Source organism: Lontra canadensis, unplaced genomic scaffold, assembly GCF_010015895.1.
Source record: "Lontra canadensis isolate GAN:19392208 unplaced genomic scaffold, GSC_riverotter_1.0 scaffold3, whole genome shotgun sequence".
NCBI classification, from domain to species: domain Eukaryota; kingdom Metazoa; phylum Chordata; class Mammalia; order Carnivora; family Mustelidae; genus Lontra; species Lontra canadensis.
Window position 1 is genome coordinate 46313469 of NW_022630997.1, and position 20585 is coordinate 46334053.

Here is a 20585-nt window from a genome sequence, read left to right on the forward strand (position 1 = left end):
TTAGAAGCAGCAAAATTCTGGGACAAGCATTTCGCTAGAACTCAAATCTCTGAACTTAATGGCTCAATCAAATTTTCTCTCATTTTCTATATCTAGGATATACGAATAATTTAAGTAAACTCTATGCCCAATGTGGTGCTTGAACCCATCACCCTGAGATCAAGAGTCTCATGCTCTAATTACTGAGCCAGCCAGGTGCCCCAAACATGTGAATAGTTTATTTTCATTTTTAAAAGGAAAGATTAAAAATACATGGCTTGGAAATAACTCAAAAGTCTCTCAAGCAGAAACCAATAAACTGTGATACATTGATACTACAGAATGTTATTAAGCAACAAAAAGGAACAAATTAGTGGGCACCTGGCTGGCTATCAATTGGGCAACCAACTCTTGATTTCACTTCAGGTCCTGGTCTCAGGGTCATGGGATAGGGCCCTAAGAGGCTCTGTGCTCAGCATGGCGTCTGCTTGGAATACTCTCCCTCTCCCTTTACTTTACTCCCCCACTGAACTAATAAATAAAAGCTTAAAAAAAAAAAGCAGAGATATATACAACAAAATGGGTGAATCTCTAATGTATTATGCTAAGTTGAAGAGGTCAGACTCAACAGGTTATACAGTTCCATTTCCATGCTATAAGAGAATAGGCAAAACTACATGGAACAGGTCAATGGCTCCCAGAAGCTGGTCTGGGAGGCAGAAGGTACACATGGAGAGAGGAAAAGGCTTACAGAGGGACACAGAGGATTTTTAGGGGGTGGCAGACCTGTTTTGTATCTTTTTTTTTTTTTTTTAAAGATTTTATTATTTGACAGACAGAGATCACAAGCAGGCAGAGAGGCAGGCAGAGAGAGGTGGGGAGGCAGGCTCCCTGATGAGCAGAGAGCCCAATGCGGGGCTTGATCCCAGGACCCTGGGACCATGACCTGAGCTGAAGGCAGAGGCTTTAATACACTGAGCCACCCAGGCGCCCCGGTTTATATCTTAATTGTGGTGCTGGTTATGAAACTATATGCATTTGTCAAACTTGCCAAACTGGTTGAATCTTAAGAGTTATGTGGTTATAACTTAAAAAAAGATTTATTTTAGATAGAGAGCAAGCAAGCAGGGGGAAGAGGCCACTGTAGTTTTATCTTAATAAAAGTATACACACAGACATATTTCAAGAACTCCCTATAAACCAATATATTTAATAGTATATACCTCCTTATCATCTTCAGATTTCCTATCATCCTCCTCTTCCTCTTCTTTTTCTGATTTTTCCAATTCCTTTTGTTCTTCTTTTTGCTCTTCTACTTTAAGCTGTTTTGTCAATCGGGCTATTAATTGGGATTTTAATCCTTTAGAACTAAGAGCTCGACTTTCTAATTCTTTTCGGAGATCATTTACCTAAATATACAGAACATAAAAACACAGAAAAATAAAATGGGATACTGAAACAGGGAATAAACTATGTGCTTATCTTTTGTCTGGTTTTTAAAAATGGTGAAAAATACACTTGTACACCTCAGAACACGTTTATGAAAAGGCAAACTGATAGAGTATTTTTAAAAAATGATCTGTAACCTGTTTTAAAATGCTTTTAAAAAAAATTAATGCTCTTTGACACAGAAATTCTAATGTATATCAATTTACCCTTAAGACATATTCTAAACACTGTGTGAGGGGGGAAAAAAAAAAAGGAAGAAAACGAGAAACCAAACCTCCACATATTTCACTTAACAGTCCCTTCCTCAAAAATGTGAAGAATCTAAATATCCAATAAAATATCATAATACCACATCAACTAGATGGGAGGAATACAGAACACTGAAAAATAATTACATGGGAAACACCAACCTTAACTGAAAAGGATGAGATTTCCAATGTTTTATACGTGATCAGAACCAACCAACCAATCACAAAGCTTATACACATTAAAAAAAATAGAAAAAATGCATTATAATTTTAACAGAGGTTGTGTTTGAGTTATAGGTTTGAGTAACTTTTATCTTCTATTATTCTATGTAGGTACCAGTTTTTAAAATACATTATATTTATAATCAAAAGAAATAGGAGTTTTAAAATAAGAAATTTAACAGCAAAGCCATCGGTTTGATAAAACTATCCTAGGACACAGACTTAAATCTTCTTATGATATATATTCTCTACTTATTAAAAAAAGCAATGTGGGTTAAAAAAACTAGTTTCATAAAAAGGAAGAAAACCAGTCTTTTGCTGATAACAGAAGTTTAAAAAAGGATCAGCTTTTATGTGTTAAAAATAACAGTCTGCAAAATGTTGTGCTCTTCTGATCTATGTAGAATGTACATGCATAGAATTTTATGGATCTACATTCACATTATAAGCCCAGAAATGAAAAAGTGCAGAATGATAATAGGTCCAAAGACATTGGGGGCCAAAGAAAAACCAATACAGCTTAACCAATGCTTTTCAAAAGAGGCTTTTAAATTATTCCTTCCCAGTTCAGATGTGTATCAATCTACTTTTTAAATATTATTCAAAAATAATCTTGATAATCCTTCTCCTGTTTCTTCCCTTTTCCTTGAATTTACCTAAGTGCAAAAATTCTGCCTACTTGGTCAGTAGTCAAATAAAAAAATGATGTTACTCACACTACAGATACTTGTATATTACATTTGACAGATATTGACTGAACTGATTTATGAAGTCAACCTTTAATCATTATATACACACATAAATATAATATGGAATATTTATATAAAATCAGTGGACTTTATTTTTAATGGTTTTTTTATGATAAAACATTGATCTCATTCTCTATTCTTACCAGAGATTTCACATTAAATACCATTAATTTCAAAGTTACCTTCATTGTCTTTGGATCAAGTTTAGACCAATGGGTAGGAGTAGAAATTTCTTTTGCTTCACCATCATCTTTCTCTTCTTCATCCTGATATACAAAGTTAAGAACATAATTACTATTCTGAAACCTTAAAATAAAGGTAATTTATTTTTAAAAGTCTGTTGCTGATCTGTGCAAGGTCACAAATGTTTCAGATTGTCTTCTCCTAAAGTTATTATTTAGGCAAGTCCACGTACATACATTCTACCACTTTTAACTGATCACAAAGACACTCATCAGCCAATCAAAGCCAGATCTGTGAAACACAAAAGGGTGATAAATTACAACACAAAGGATATCAGGGATGCACAAACACTGCCGGTCTCCACTAACCACACAGTGTGTGATCTTGCCCCAATTTTCAAGCCACCCAAAGTTAAGACTGATTTAGTCAGACCTTTCAAATGTACCAAAGACGATGCCACATAGCCTGAAATGCCAAATCTCTCAGACTTGTGGTTGTCCAATTTCAAATATCCATGACTAGAACTGATGACCGTAAAAGAGAAAATTTTTTAAATTTTAGAAAATGGCAAAATGTTTAAAATGGCTTAATACTGAATCTTGCTCAACAACTGGTCCCAGATTCCAGCAACTAGACCTATGATAAAAACAAAATTCTGTGCAATTTAAGCACAACTTATTTTCCTTTGAGGTCTCAGCACTCTTATAGTTAGCATACTATACAGATTTTTTTTAAAAGAAAAGAAAATACAACTATACTGCTGAAAGCTGGATTACCAGTCGCTGTTACCAGTTATGTTCCTCCGTGTGTGTTTGTTATGTAGTGTGTGGTGTGCATTTGTGCCTGTGTTCCTGTGCCTGTGAGAAGCGGAAATAGAAAAAGGGATTAGCGTTCAGTGCCTGTTCTCCATCAGCCTCCTTGCGTTCACCCTGAAGCTTCTCGACCAGCTGCTGCTTGTATCCTCGGGAGAGGGTTTCCCACTCTGAGCGGGTGGGAAGGCAATGCCAAACATCCGGGAAAAATAAAACCACTGTCTCCACATGAGCTGGAACTGTACGCCCCTTGTGGGTCTCCTCAGGGCGATGGTAGCGAATCTCTGCAAAACGGTACCTGTTGCAAGGGAAGAAGCATGTTGGAAAAAAAATTCTAAAATACATTTTAAAGACCCTAGTTCACTTGTAGCACATCAAGTAAAGAAATTTTGCTGCAAGGACTTGAGGTTGGTCTAAAGAAAAAAAAATTATAGAAGCCATAGTTCCTCTTTTGGTACATTTGTACAATATTTTATGGTTAAAAGAGTATGTTCCCCAAGGCATTTTCAAGTTTGATTATAGAGCTACCCATATTTTAGAGAATACCTGAAGAAGCTGGATAGCTGTTCAGATTTCATGTGCTAAAAAAAGAATATTCTTAATTAAGTCACAAGAAATACACTAAAATACAAAAGACAAATAAGCCTCAAGAGAAAATATGGCTGAACAAAAATAATCAGCAACTACATCATTTTATAACAAAAGAATCATAATGAAATGAAGTTCTCTCTTGACGATCTTCTCCAGCTATGCATGAAATGAAAAATATTTTCAACATACATCCAACTTCCGAAGTAAAGCATAACAAAACATTTAAATAATTTTCAGTTTATTTTGATTAGTTCTTAATCCTTTTCCCCTCCCAAACATTTTTGGCACCAAATAAACTTTTGCTACAAATGGGGATTTTCCTTTGAGATTACCTGCATGATCAAGACTGCTAAAATAAGGGGGAGGGGAGGCTGACAGATAAGAACATCTATATAAACTATGAAAAAAAACATTTCTAATCAAGAAATGAATTGGTACTTACCATTGTGTGCATACACTTAGATCAATGCCTGTCAGAGCCTTACAACAACGAATAGCAGTCTTAATCAACACAGAGGGGTCTTTTTCTGGGTCTGGTCCATCCAACGAAGGAGACCAGTGACCTCCAATGGCCATGGCTTCATCCTTGCCTTTCATGCCCACTAAAAACTAATTCAAAACAAAGAATCATTTACATGTATTACGCAATTTGTCAAATTACAGATAAAATACTTGAAAAGGAAAGGTACAAACCTTTCCAATATCATTTTTACTACCTCTGGTATCTGTCAGTCAAGGAAGAGTTCAGTTCATCGTGTTCCACACTGCATTTCAGCAATGGAATAGGATTTACACATCATAACTCATCCTTCTAAAATATTTCTTCAGATAAAGAATTCTTTAAAGAAACAAGCTATAGTTCACACCTTAAAGGAATCCAAAGATATACTAATTCCATTACCACTGAAGTTGTGCTATGCTACAAATATAAAACACCAAAATGACAGCTGAACTAGTGATGTACAAATAAGCTATAGCCATAATCTGCAATGAAAAAATCTGTATCATTAAATTTTGAGTGCCTTAATAAAAAAATTAGTTGTTAATAAAAGTGTAGTATTTTTAATTATATATACATATACAGTTAGAACTAAGCAAAGCAAATATACACCTGGTGTTAAAATAAATGTGTCATTTTACCTTAACAAGTCTAGCAGGATGTTGAAATCCATCTCGAAGTTCTTGTGGGTCTTCAGCAAGAGCACATGACTTATGATACAAATCTTCCATACTAGGACTAGCCATCAGCATTACCTATTATAGTCAAATAATTCAATCCTGTCAAAAGTCTAAAGTAATGTAAAAAAATGAGAAGCACTACTAATTATCCTTACATATTAGATATCCAAAATTTTTTTATAAAAATGGAAAGTAAAATGCAACAGCAGAAATGGTATTAGATATACTATATAGTGATAGAGTTTCAACTTGTCAAGAAATGCTTTTTGATTAACGTTCTAAAATAGCCAAAAACTATCCAACCATAAGCGATATACTAAATGTTACCCTGAAGACTAATATACAGGGTATTTACCAACATTACATTTTTTTTTCACCAACAGTACATTTTATCTGATGCTACCAGAAGTCACAGAACATCTCAAAATGCCCAATAAAATCGACTTCATCTTCACGTTTATGGGTTTCAAAATGTTAAAACAATAACCATGAATTTCACAGCTTAAGAGATAAGACAAAGAGGTTAAATTAAATTACTTAAATAACCAAAACAGAAATCAGGCAGAAAAGAAAAAAAAAAAAGCTATTTAGGTCTTAAACTCAACCATTTTCAGGAGATAAATTCCACACTCTTAATATGAATAACTGCTCAGATGTTTTAGCTATATTTCACAGAATACAAACCTTTGCACTGTATAAATGGTCAGCATCTGGTGGATCAAGAATAGCCATATTTTTTTCTAAGGACTCTACTTCTCTGTGCATTACATAGAAATTGCAGTAATTTCCCAGCTGAAATGGTCTTGACAAAGGGAAAGCATCCACCCATGTAAACTGAGCATCAAAAAAGTCACTAGGTATATATAAATTCTGATAACGGCGCCTTAGTTCCATCATGTCACAACTAGGACTGAAAAACAGACATAAGTAAGTGAATAAATAGCCTTAATATCAAAGATTATATAAACATTCACTCCATTCCACATCTAAATATATAACCTGACATGATTTAAAGCCAGCTGAGACTGGTCAAGAGTCAATTATTAATGAGCTACAGATCTGCAAAGAGCCATGAAACCTTACTTGCAAATTTGTCTACTTACAGCTTTAAATAAATAACTGGTACCTAAGTGTTACCTTCATTTCTTTGCTTTTTGTGTGTAGCTTGAAATACATTAGAGACCCTCTGAAATAACTTCAACACCAGCTCCAGAGAAGATATGAATAAAAAGCAGTTCTACCTCTGCTGAAACTATGAATTTTTTAGAAAATTACAATTCATATAGAATGGATACAAAGAAGGGAGAAGATTGGTACCAAATGATGAGTACTCCTCAATCAGGTCCATACAATGTAAACAAATAAAACTTACTTATATAGTAAGATCCTGTATCAAGCATATTTTTATTACATTCAAAATTAAGCTAAAAATCCACATGGAAGCTAAATCTAAATGTTTTTTAATTATCTAACACCTCCATACCGCTCTCTCTGTTAATGATTACGATCCATACCTGATTGTTTATTACGTAAAGAGAACAAGTTTCTTGCTTTTAAATCTGGCATATTGATTTTTTTAAAGGATGCTTTTCTTTTTCCTAAGAGGCAGAGCTTTTAAAGGAAAGGAACTCAAAGGTAAATCAATCTGGTAAAAGAACAAAGGATTTCTATTAAAAGCATAACAAAAAGTGGAAAACAACAATTTGTAAGATGAAAAAATAACCACTTGCCTTTTTTTATAATTTCTCTTTTCACTTTTTTTTTTTAAGATTTTATTTATTTATTTGACAGACAGAGATCACAAGTAGGCAGAGAAGCAGGCAGAGAGAGAGAGAGGAGGAAGCAAGCTCCCTGCTAAGCAGAGAGCCTGATGCGGGGCTCGATCCCAGGACCCTGGGATCATTACCTGAGCTGAAGGCAGAGGCTTTAACCCACTGAGCCACCCAGGCGCCCCCTCACTGTCTTTTTTAAAGACAACTAAAGACAAGGTATAAATTATGATCTAATGTATTTGTAGGGAATTTGTTAATTTAAAGATTAAAAATAACAAATATATAATGACAAACTTGTCAAATATGGTTTCTAACATTTGGATAAAATTCTGCTTCCAAATTAAAGAAAGTTTGAAAAATACGTATTTGAGTGTTTTTAAAAAGTGTTACAGACAGACAGTATGTATAATAGTTTTATAGTTTTCCATCACTAGAATTTTTGAAGTTGTGTTCTAACCTATAGGATTTTAATTTACAATCAAACAAAAAATATACAAATGAGTCATTTCTTGGTATACAGAAGGTATGGTAATTTTAGAATGATTTTTACTTGTAATGGGTTAATTTGATGCTCTGGGAATTTATTTCAAAGTGCGGAAATGAAACTGTGATCGTCTAACTCGGAAGGAGATAGCTACTGAATTTATACTCTATTCATCACAATTCTCCCCCAAAAGTAGCATTCTAGACTGCAATAGTCTAGAGCAGAGCTGCTCTATTTACTATCTTTGGGACTGGAGAAATATTTTTCTTCTAATAAGTTTCTCTGATATATGCAGTCTAGATATTTAAACATATATATGTAAACAGGAATAACAAGAAAACTAGTATAAATTAAGAACAACTGCTCATTTGACCACATGACTACAGGAATATGAACTATATAACAATTAAGCAAAGTTATTAAGCAAGATTTTTTGTAGCGTTAAGTAGTTTAAGTAGTTTACTGTTTTACTCAACCTAGAACTGAATGTATAGAAATTTAAATTTTTGATAGGCCAGAATTATGAATATTAATTATTAGTCTTTGTTGAAACACAGTAATACTTCCTCAGGAGACTAAAGTAAACAGTTATTTGTTCCTATGCTAAACAGCTTTAAACACTGCTTTTAATGTTTCTTTTTTTTTTAAAAGATTTTATTTATTTATTTGACAGACAGAGATCACAGAGAAGCAGACAGAGAGGGAGGAGGAAGCAGGATCCCCACTGAGCAGACAGCCCAATGCGGAGCTTGATCCCAGGACCCTAGGACCATGTCCTGAGCCGAAGGCAGAGGCTTTAACCCACTGAGCCACCCAGGCGCCCCTTAATGTTTCATTTTTATTTTACTGTTAATTTGTTTGCTCCACTTGTTAATTTATCTTTTATTCAATTGCCAGTGCCAGGGGCCTTCAGATAATTCCTCCTCTTCCTTAGACTAAATTAGTCATTTTACCAATTTGCCTTTTTATGAACCACAACATTGTAGTTATTACCTGGCCGTCATCCTACCACCACCTTTAATTACGGAGTATCTACAACTGCCACAGATTGGATTGCTTTAGATATAAACACACTAAATTTAACCTTAGTAATTCTGCTAGTTGATAAAACTTCCATTTTACAGTTCAAACTAAGAAATTCTTGGTAACTTACCCATTACCTCTGACTCCAAAGGCTGAAAATGAATTTATATATACATCTTTATGCATATATGTTACACATCTGTGAGTGTATATGAAGATCTATGTTGCTATTATGTCACACTGTCACAACTAACTTGAAATAATAGGTCCACTGCTGTGTTATTACTCTATCACACACAATGAACTACCCATGGACTTAATAAAGTTATCAATAAATCTGGACCTTAAATGATTGTAACTTAAAGGAACAAATTAAAAAAAAAAAACACAAGTTGATCACAAGGGACTATCTTTTTCAATAGCTATCTTTAATGATTTTATGAATATATGAAAATATACTCCTACTTCAAATTACATTTCTACCCTATATAAATTAAATGCTAGGGATGAAAGTTGTAAGAAAAGTATCTCTATAACAGTCTCCTAAATTAGACAAATTACAAAATTGGTTATTTAATAAAACAATGGGGGAAAAAACTTACCAATCTAACGAAAATTTTGAAAACTGAACTGTGTAACGTGGAACAACACGTCGAACTCTCCGAGGTGATCGTTCTCTCTCTCTTCGAGGAGATCTCTCCCGGGAACGTTTTCTCTGAGGAGATCTTTCTCTGGATCTACGTCTTTCTCTCTCCCTTTCACGACTTAAAACAAAATTTTTTAAAATTACTAGTATTTCTGGCATTACTGAACAGTTCTTTTTATAAAACAGGTAATATAAGATTCTCTAATATATTTAAACTTCTTAAAAATTGTTGTAAAATATGTATAACACAAACTTACCATTTAATCATTTTTAAATGTATAGTTAGCAGCATTATGTGCATTCACAGTGTGCACCATCAAAAGTACACTTAAAAAAAAAAACATACCTTCGGTCATCTTTTCTGTTAGGCACTTGATCACCTCTGTCATTCCTTCCTGAAAATCTGGATGGTGGATCTAATCTTCGTGCGGGTTGTGGCTGTGAAACTATACGAACAGGAGGCTGCAATAAACCAGCTTTAAAAGACACAGAAATAAAAAATTTAACTTAAATAAAAGCATTATCTAGTTAAGTTTTTACAACTAGAAAAAGTTGGCTAATATTTTAAGCTTTGTGGCCAAGAAATAGTAGACACTACTTGTATATTTGCATGTATTTTTTACAATCATTTAAAATGGAAAGGTCAGGGGGTGCCTGAGTGGCTCTGTGGGTTAAGGCTCTGCCTTCGGCTCAGGTCATGATCCCAGGGTCCTGGGATCGAGCCCCACATAAGGCTCTCTGCTCAGGAGGGAGCCTGCTTCTCCCTCTCTCTCTCCCTGCCTCTCTGCCTACTTCTGCCTACTTGTGATTTCTCTGTCAAATAAGTAAATAAAAAATCTTTTAAAAAAATACAAATGTGATTTATAGTTCAGGTACCACATAAACCAGGCCATGGACCAAATCAAAGGGCTATAGTTTGAAATCCCCGATCCACAGAGAGTAAACCAAAGACTGCTGTACAAGCTGTTCACAGTGTGCCAAACTATTATCCACAGTTTCCACAGAGAAAAAGAACTCCTTAGTGAGAGCTCTCCACTCTGACCTAGTAATCAAATTTAGCATCAATTAAAAGAAGAATGTGCCTCCTAATATAATACAAATTACAAAACCTCACCTATAATGTGTCCTGGCCAAAGCCTTTCATTTTCTTTTTTTTAAGAGAGAGTGTGCCAAGTAAGTCAGGGGGTGGTGGGGGAAGAAGGTGAGGAAGAAAGAGAATCTTAAGCAGGCTCCACACCCAGCAAGGAGCCTGATACAGAGACTCAACTTCACAACCCTAACATCATGAACTGAATGGAGATAGCTTAACTGACAGAGCCACCCAGGTGCCCCTTACTAAAGCCTTTAGACTTATTCTATTAGGTTCATAGTTTATACGGCAGATAGAAGAACAAGGTAAAAACATCACGAGGAGTAAAGGGACATCCATAATACCATATTCCAAAAGAATCCACAAGACAACTAGCCTAATTTCTTCAAAAAGTCAATGTCGTAAAGGAAGAAAGAAAAGGTGGGAAACTGGGGCACCTGGGTCGTTCAGTCAGTTGAGTGTCCAACTCTTAATTTCAGCTCAAGTCATAATCCCAGGGACCTCTGCCTTGGGATTTTCTCTCCCTCTCTTTCAGCCCTCTACCTTCCCCTCCACCCCCACACTCTTTTCCATAAATATTTTGAAAAAAAGAAAAAATAGGAAACTATTCCAGAATAAAAAAACTAAGGTAACATAACCAAACACAATGGATAAAAGCTGACTGGCTTTTTGTTTAGGAAACAAAAAACAACCTTCAAAGACATCTGGGAGACAAATGGAGAGATATGAATATACTAAAATAGTTGAATCCTTTTTCTTAGATGGAGTAACAGATTTCAATTATATAGAAAAATTGTCTCAGGGTGGCTCGGTCAGTTAAGCATAAACCCTCTGCCTTTGGCTCAGGTCATGCTCCCAGGGTCCTAGGATTGAGCCCCACATGGGTCTCCCTATTCAGCAGGGAGCCTGCTTCTCCCTCTCCTACTCCCTCCCCTGCTTGTGTTCCCTCTCTTGCTGTCCCTCTCTGTCAAATAAATAAAATCTTCGGAAAAAAAAAAAAAAAATAGATGTTCTCTTTTAGAAAGGACATGCTTCGGACACCTGGGTGACTTAGTCGGTTGGGCATCTGCCTTCTGCTCAGGTTGTGATCCCAGGGCTCTGGGATCAAGTCCCACATCAGGCTCCCTCTCCCTCTACCTGCTGCTCCCCCGCTTTTGCACACACTTTCCCTGACAAATAAATAAAATCTTAAAAAAAAAAAAAAAATAGAAAGGACATGCCTCAGCATATAGACGTGAAATATCAGTCTAAATGCTTCAAATGAATAAGCAAAAACAGGTGTATTTGAACACCTGTAAACAGACAAAACACAAAGTAAAATGTTAACAATATTACAGGATTGTAAGTATTTAAGTGATCACTTTACAGTTCTTTCAAAATTGTTGTATAGTTGAAAATTTTCATGATAAAAACTAAGGAAGAAAGAAACAGCTAAGGTATGAACATTTCTTATGTTAAGAAATCCTAGTTGCTGGGGCGCCTAGGTGGCTCAGTGTGTTAAGTCTCTGCCTTCAGCTCAGTTCATCATCTCAGGGTTCTGGGATGGAGCTCCACATCGGGCTCTCTGCTAAGCAGGGAGCCTGTTTCCCTCCCCACCACTCCCCACCGCCCCCCACCGCCCGCCTGCCTCTCTGCCTACTTGTGATCTCTGTCAAATAAATAAATAAAATCTTAAAAAAAAAAAAAAAGAAAGAAAGAAAGAAAGAAAAGAAATCCTTAGTTGCCAATGGAAATTTTCTTTTTTTAAAGACTTTATTTGACAGAGAGAAAGAGAGAGCACAAGCAGGGGAGCAGCAGGCAGGAGCAGGAGAAGCTGAGTAGAGAGCCTGATATGGGGCTTGATCCCAAGTCCCTGGGATTATGACCTGAGCCAAAGGTAGATGCTTAATCAGCTGAACCACCTAGGCACCCCTAAGTAAAATCTTTAAAAACAAACAAACAGGGGCACCTGGGTGGCTCAGTCGTTAAAGTGTCTGCCTCCAGTTCGGCATTCTGGAATTGAGCCCCCAGCCCCCATAGCAGGCTCCCGCTCAGCAGGAGGCCTGCTTCTCCCTCCGCCTGTTGCTTCCCCTGCTTGTGTTACCTCTCTCTCCCTATTTCTGTCATGAATAAATAAAATCTTTAAAAAAAAACAAAACATGGGCGCCTGGGTGGCTCAGTGGTTTAAGCCTCTGCCTTCGGCTCGGGTCATGATCTCAGGGTCCTGGGATCGAGTCCCGCATCGGGCTCCCTGCTCAGCAGGGAGCCTGCTTCCCTTCCTCTCTCTCTGCCTGCCTGTCTGCCTACTTGTGATCTCTGCCTGTCAAATAAATAAATAAAATCTTTAACAAAACAAAACAAAAAACAAAAACAAAACAGGAGGATAGCTAGGTGGCTCAATCAGTTAAGCATCTGCCTTCAGCTCAGGTCATGATCCCACAGTTCTGGGATTGAGACCCATATTGGGCTCCCTGCTCAGAGGGGAAATCTGCTTCTCCCTCAGCCCCTCACTCCTACTTAAGCATACATGCTCTCTCTCTCATTCACTCTCCAATGAACAAACAACAATTAAAAAAAAAAGAAGAAAGTCATACACAGCAGATTATATAAATGAAATCAAACACTGTAACATTCAAAGAGACAAACCTAAACTGTATTAGGTGGAGGGGAGGGAGGTAAGAGGGATGAGAGATCTGTACCCTTGAAAAAAGTAATACGTTATGTGTTAATAAAAAAAACTCACCTGTAGTATGAGGATGCATATTTAGAGAATAAAACCATCAAAAAAGATTAAACAGCAAAATTCTAATTTCTTACCCAAAAAATTACATATGTGTTCATTTAGTAACTCATTACACTGTAATCTCTTTCATTATTTTCTATGTGATATAATAAAAGAGAAAATGTCATAAATGACACTTTTTTAACACTTTTTTTTTAAATTTATTTATTTGACAAAGAGAGAGATCACAAGTAGACAGAGAGGCAGACAGAGAGGAGGGAAGCAGGCTCCCTGCTGAGCAGAGAGCCCGAAGTGGGGCTCGATCCCAGGACCCTGAGATCATGACCTGAGCTGAAGGCAGAGGCTTTAACCTGCTGAGCCACCCAGGTGCCCCCATAAATGACACTGTTATTTATTTATTTATTTATTTATTTTAAAGATTTTATTTATTTATTTGAGAGAATGAGTGAGAGAGAGCATGAGAGAGGAGAAGGTCAGAGGGAGAAGCAGACTCCCCAAGGAGCTGGGAGCCCGATGCAGGACTCGATCCCAGAAGTCTGGGATCATGACCTGAGCTGAAGGCAGTCGCTCAACCAACTGAGCCACCCAGGCACCCATAAATGACACTTTTAAAAAATATTAATTAGGGGGGGCACCTGGGTGGCTCAGTGGTTAAGCCTCTGCCTTCGGCTCAGGTCGTGATCTCAGGGTCCTGGGATCGAGCCTCTCATCGGGCTCTCTGCTCAGCAGGAAGCCTGCTTCCCCCTCTCTCTCTACCTGCCTCTCTGCCTACTTGTGATCTGTCTGCCAAATAAATAAAATTTAAAAAAATATATATATATAAAAAAAAAAGAAAAAAAAATATATATATATTAATTAGGGGCACCTGCATGGCTCAGCTGTAAACATCTGACTCTTGATTTTGGCTAACATCACGACCTCAAGGTCATGGGATGGAGCCCTGCATTGGGCTACACACTTGTCAGAATCTGCTTGAATTTCTCTCCTCTCCCTCCCCCTCCGCTCTTCCTCCTGCTCCTGTGCTCTTTCTCTAAAGTAAGTCAATCTTTAAAAAAAAAAAAGGCCTACCAAAAACAAGAAAAAAATGAATTAAGTAGGCTTTTTTGTTGGGTCGCCTGGTGGCTCAGTCAGTTGACCATCTCCCTTCGGTTAAGGTCGTGATCCTAGGGTCTTGGGTTCGAGCCCCACATTTGGCTCCCTGGTAGGCAGTCTGCTTCTCCCGCTTCCCCCTGCCCCCTCCCCTCATGTTCACTCTATTTATAAATAAATAAAATCTTGAAGAAAAAAAAAAAACGCTTCTCTTAAGCCAAGGTTATCTTGTTACCATTTCAATTAAAACAGTGTCCAGAATTTCAAATAATTAATTTACAAAGGAAAATGTAAAATACAGCGCACTTATTTCATGCGCTGTAATTCAACAAGTAATTTAAAGTACTACCACCATGGGGCGCCTGGGTGTCTCAGTCTTAGTTAAGCATCTGCCTTCAGCTCTGGTCATGATCCCAGGGTCCTGGTATCAAGCCCTGCATTGGGCTCCCTGCTCAGCGGGAAACCTGCTTCTCCCTCTCCTACTCCCCCTGCTTATATTCCCTCTCTCACCTGTGTCTGTCAAATAAAATCTTCTTAAAAAAATAAAGTACTGGGGTGCCTGGGTGGCTCAGTGGGTTAAAGCTTCTGCCTTCAGCTCAGGTCATGGTCTCAGGGTCCTGGGATCGAGCCCCACATCAGGCTCTCTGCCCAGCGGGGAGCCTGCTTCCTCCTCTCTCTCTGCCTGCCTGTCTGCCTGCTTGTGATCTCTGTCTGTCCAATAAATAAATAAAATCTTTGAAAAAAATAAAAAATAAAAAAAAAATAAAGTACTACCACCAAACAACATATACATAAAATATTATGTTTAGGGGCATCTGGTTGGCCCAGTTGGTTAAGTAGGCAACTCTGGATTTTGGCTCATGTCATGATGTTACAATCCTGGGACTTAGCCCCATGTTGGGCTCCCTGGTTAGTGGAGACTCTGCTTATAGATTCTCTTCTCTCCCTGTCTGCCCCTCCCCCAATTAAATAAATCTTTAAAAATACAGTAAATAAAATGTTATGATTATATGAAATTTTCTTCCATTACAGATAAGATACCAATAAAGGGATTGGAGATTAACAGTTCTGATATTTAAGTTCACAAAGAGCACCTCTTTCTGTAAGAGCAATAAGGGAGCCTGGGCGGCTCAGACGTTAAGCTTTTAGTTCAGGTCATGATCCCAGAGTCCTGGGATTAAGCCTCAGGTCGGGCTCCCAGCTCAGCTTCTGCCTCTCCTGCTGCTTGTGCTTCCTCTCTCAGTCTCTGTCTCAAATTAATAAATAAAATCTTTAAAAAAAATTAAAGTTAAAATTAAAAAAAATACAAGAGCAATAAAATAAAAATACTTCCAAACAGCTACAGAAGTAGAAATGGTCTGCATAAGATACTTACTTCCAAGTATTCTGGAAATCCTGCCTTTTTTTAATAATTAAAAGCATATTCTCGTAATTTTAACTACACAGTTGTAAAAGTTATGTTTTAGCCTGAAACTGAAAAGACACATTACAAGTAATACCTTTCTGCTGTGGCTGCTGTAATAAAGGCTGTGGCTGAGTCTGCAATAATGGTGTAATAGAAGCTGCTGAGATCTGGGCTTGCAGCAGGGACTGGGGTTGGGGCTGCGCCTGAACACCAAATGTCGTCTGTGGTGCAATTGGCTGAAGTACAGCAGGAGGAGTCTTCAGTAAAGGCTGAGTTTGGGATTGATTCTTAACAAAAATAAAGAAATAAAATAAAAATTTGAAGAGGAAGAAAAAGCTTAGAAAATTAGGAGATGAATCACCCAAGTTTCTTTAACACCTAACCCAGTATTTTATATACCTGATTCGGTAGCGTCTGAATTCTTTGAGCATTCCATTTAAAAGGCATATTGGGATTATATGTAGCTTCAACCAATACTCTGTCACCCACTTGGGGGGTTTTCCCTTTGACAGCACTAGAAAAAAAAAATTAAGTTAAATATACACACAATTAAGAGATTCCTCCAAAAAAATTTTGTATATGTAGTATTTTATCAAACGTAAACTATCTGAAATGGAAGTCTAAAAGAAAAAAGCCCTCTTAAGAAGTAAATATACCTCGACTTATTTTATTTTAGAACAGCTGTTTTACCCTGAAAAACACAGGGTTTGAAAAGTTAGAAATAACTTTGCACCTCATATTCTGCCAATATTGTGTCTCTCCACTATAGTACGTTCTAACTTTTACAATCCAAGAGTAAAGATTTTCCTTGTGCTGTGGAGTGATAAGAGAAATGAAGATGGAACACAGGAGACCAATTTTCAGAAAAATATCATATGATAATTAAATTTAATTTCCCAAATAAAGTACTTCTAAAGCAGTTCACTAGGAATACAGTAGAAATATCCACATGCAACCACATCACACTAACAAAATACTATTCTGAATGTTAGTCATTATTCATTCAATCCCACCCATTAATTTTTCAATTAAAAATGCTTTTTTAGTACATAGTGTCATTAGGTAAGTCAAACATATTAAATTTTAAAAGGCATATGACTAGTTCAATCTCTGCTCTCACTGTAAGTCTGCCCATGGTGAGTTAAAAATATTAACTCACTCCTATAAAATATGTATAAAGAATTCATCATAATTATTTTATTCAGTAACCAGAAGATATCTTCACTCATTTTCTCCATGAATAAAGGCCAGATATAAATATAATACAAGCTAGATGATTAAAAGAAAAAATTATAATTAAACTATAATGCTATGCCACAATTTGGTCTTATCAATATATTTCATGTTAAACACAAGAAGGCATTTGCCAACACCTAATTAAGTTACCTAAGCTGAAAGAATACATCTTCATCCACAAATCCAAATGTATCATGTAGTTTCGTAACTACTCCTGTAAAAACACGTTGTTTCTGAGGCTGGGTTTGTTGCTGACTGGACCTCGGTGTGGGATACGATACAGTTATCTGGGCTGCAGGCTGGGGAGTAGACAGGCTAAGGCTTGTAGGCAATGCAACAGCTGGCTATAAAACAAAATCAAGATCGAATTAAGCTAATGATTTGAAATACTCTAGAAATTAAAAATGACCACTCAAAACTAATGCAAAATGCTAAAATTAACTTATTTGAAGTTAGGAAATACTCATGTACACGTTGAAGGTGAGAATCAAGTCTGAAAAAAAAACTTTTATTATCTACCTCAACAACATTAAGTTCCATCAAATTAATATTGTCGCAGGTTGTTCCAGGCAAAGAAAATACCATACTAAAATGAGTTTTAAGAATACTGCAGGAGTGCCTGTGTGGCTTAGTAGGTTGAGTGTCCCAGCTCTTGATTTTAGCTCAGGTCATGATTTCAGGGTCGAGATGGAGCCCTGCACTTAGCAGGGAGTCCCTTTGGGATTCTCTTACTTATTTTCCTTCTGCCCCTACTCACTTGAGCGAGCGCACACGTGCGAGCACACACTCTCTAAGATAAATAATGCATATTGAGGCGCCTAGGTGGCTCAGTCACTTAAGCATCCGACTCATGATTTCTCAGGTTGTGAGATCGAGGCCCACATCAGACTCATGTGCTGGGCATGGAGCCTGCTTAAGATTCTCTCTCCCTCTTCCTGTGCACCGCCCCCCTTAAAAAAATACTGTGTATGTTAGGGGTGGATGCCTGGCTGGCTCAGCTGGTGGAGTGTGGGACTCTTGATCTAGGGGTTGTGGGTTCAAACCCCAAATTGGGAGTAGAGATTACTTAAAAACAAAAACAAAAACCTACAAATTTTAGTCCCCTCTTAGAAATTCAAATAGTGGCATAATATTCAGCAAGGTCCTATATAAGTGAAATAGGTCAAAAAAAGACAAATATGTATAATCTCACTTACATGTGAAATCTAAAAAAAAAAAAATTCATAGAAACGGAATAGAACCTTGGTGATTGCCAAGGGTATGGAGGAAGAAATGGGTGAAGTTGGTCAAAAAGTACAAACTTCTAGTTATAAGCTAAATATTAAGTTCCACGGATATAATGTACAGATGATGACCATAATACAGTATTGTGTATTTGAAAGTTGCTGACACAGTAGCTCTTAAAAGTTCTCAACAGAAAAAAAATTTAACGATGTGAGGTGATTCATGTTAAAAAAAAATCTTATTATGGTCACCATTTCACAATATATACATAAATCAAACTATGTTGTATACCTTCTGTTAATACGTTACATACCAATCATCTTTCCATAAAACTGAACAAACAAGAAAAATGTTAACACTTTCATTTGTCTATTCTGGCATAATCAAACATGAACAGCATATTGCTGTTAAAATGTCTATATATAAATAGAAATAAAATAATCAGAAACAGGGGCGCCTGGGTGGCTCAGTGGGTTAAGCCACTGCCTTCGGCTCAGGTCACGATCTCAGGGTCCTGGGATCGAGCCCCGCATCGGGCTCTCTGCTCAGCAGGGAGCCTGCTTCCCTTCCTCTCTCTCTACCTGCCTCTCTGCCTACTTGTGATCTCTCTCTGTCAAATAAATAAATAAAATCTTTAAAAAAAAAAAAATCATCAGAAACAAAGAAACAATCATCTGACTCTTCAAGGCAAAACAAGAATTCAACATTTCTCAGACTATGATCACAAAATTATTTCCCAGGAAATTTCTTTAACATCCTAAGACAATAATGATTTATGGGTGCAAACTAGGAAATGCTATTCCAAGAAAAGACTAGACTGTTTTTTATAGCTTTTCTACTCAGTTTGGAAATCCTATTGGAGACTGAAAATACAAGATCAGTGTCAGTTAATTTTGATTCCTTAATAAAAACAAAGTGAGGGACGCCTGGGTGGCTCGGTTGGTTGGACGACTGCTTTCGGCTCAGGTCATGATCTCGGAGTCCCGGGATCGAGTCCCGCATCGGGCTCCCAGCTCCACGGGGAGTCTGCTTCTCCCTCTGACATTCTCCTCGCTCATGCTCTCTCTCACTGCCTCTCTTTCAAATAATAAATAAATAAATAAAATCTTAAAAAAAAAAAAAAAAAAAAAAAAAAAAAAACCAAAGTGAGGCTGACTTCTCAAGTGAATTTTTTTTTTTACAAAAATAACATATTCAAGACTAAAATGGTATGAAAGGGAAAAAAAATGGTATGAAAGGTTATAAACTACAAAGCTTCTTCTCTACTCCTGCTCCTCAGCTACCCAATTCCCTATCCACGGACAATCACTGTCACCAGTCACTGTTACAGGTTCTACAGGTTCTGCTTCCTTTTTATCGGTTCCATAGTATTTCACTTTAAGTCAGTAAACCATGGCCCCTGGTCCAAATCCAGCCCACGGCTTATGATTTTGTGATTTTTGTACAGATCAGAAACCAGAGATGGTTTCTTATACTTTATTAATTGTTAATGATTTTATTCATTTATTTGAGAGAAAGAGCATGAATGGGGGTGGGGGAGGAGGGGCTTGCGCAGAGGGAAAGGGACAAACAGACTCCCTGCTCAGCTGGGAATCTTACACAGAGCTCAATTTCAGGACCCAGAGATCATCACCTGAGTGAAGTCAGACACCTAACTGAGTCACCCATGTGCCCTGGTTTCTTAGACTTTAAAACAATTTTTAAAAAGAAAATAAAAAATGCAACAAAGACTATAAGTCATCCACAAACCTAAAGGAGCACTACTGTAAGTTTAAAAATGTTAAGTGTCATAAGTTTAAAAACGGGGCACCTGGGTGCTTCAGTCATTAGGAATCTGCCTTTGACTCAGGTCATGATCCCAGCATCCTGGGATGGAGTCCCACATCGGGCTCCCTGCTCAGTAGAGAACCTGCTTCTCCCTCTCTAGCTCCCCTGTACTTGTGCTCCCTCTCTTGCTCTCTGTCGCAAATAAATAAGTATTTTTTTTTAAAAAAGTAAGTTTAAAAACGGGGAAGCCTCGGTGGCTGGCTGGTTAAGTCTCTAACTTGATTTTGGCTCAAGTCATGGTCTCAGGATCATAGGATTAAGGCCCATATCGGGCTCTGCACTCAGTGTAGAGTCTCCTTGTCCTTCTCCCTCTGCTCTTTACTGTGCACACTCTCTCAAATAAATATGTATTTTTTGAAGTTCAAAAACACTTTAATGCTGCTGAAAAATTAAATTGATAATGTAATACAACACTCTCACCTATTAAGGTCAAGCTTAAAACGATATAATAAAAAAATTTTTCTAAAAATATTAGCTATAATGAAAATATATTAAGAATTAAGTTTAGGGGCGCCTGGGTGGCTCAGTGGGTTAAGCCGCTGCCTTCGGCTCAGGTCATGATCCCAGGATCCTGGGATCGAGTCCCGCATTGGGCTCTCTACTCTGCAGGGAGCCTGCTTCTCTCTCTCTCTCTCTCTCTCTCTCTCTGCCTACT

At 37.2% G+C, this 20585-nt stretch overlaps 1 protein-coding gene and 1 non-coding gene across 4 annotated transcripts in view; both read right to left on the minus strand.

Annotated features, from left to right (window-relative positions):
- CCAR1 (cell division cycle and apoptosis regulator 1) overlaps nt 1–20585 on the minus strand; it is a 67331-nt gene that overhangs the window by 26180 nt on the left and 20566 nt on the right. For all 3 annotated transcript variants that reach the window (XM_032841618.1, XM_032841610.1, XM_032841627.1), the window contains 11 exons: nt 17030–17223; nt 16043–16157; nt 15738–15930; nt 9684–9813; nt 9294–9455; nt 6097–6322; nt 5374–5487; nt 4676–4842; nt 3730–3940; nt 2830–2913; nt 1203–1388 (listed from right to left, as the gene is read on the minus strand). In XM_032841618.1, coding sequence (XP_032697509.1) covers nt 1203–1388; nt 2830–2913; nt 3730–3940; nt 4676–4842; nt 5374–5487; nt 6097–6322; nt 9294–9455; nt 9684–9813; nt 15738–15930; nt 16043–16157; nt 17030–17223 — 1782 coding nt within the window. The remainder of the gene's footprint in view (nt 1–1202; nt 1389–2829; nt 2914–3729; nt 3941–4675; nt 4843–5373; nt 5488–6096; nt 6323–9293; nt 9456–9683; nt 9814–15737; nt 15931–16042; nt 16158–17029; nt 17224–20585) is intronic.
- On the minus strand, nt 4974–5038 carry LOC116858499. Its single transcript, XR_004380927.1, has one exon. It is a non-coding gene; the product is annotated as a small nucleolar RNA SNORD98 (small nucleolar RNA).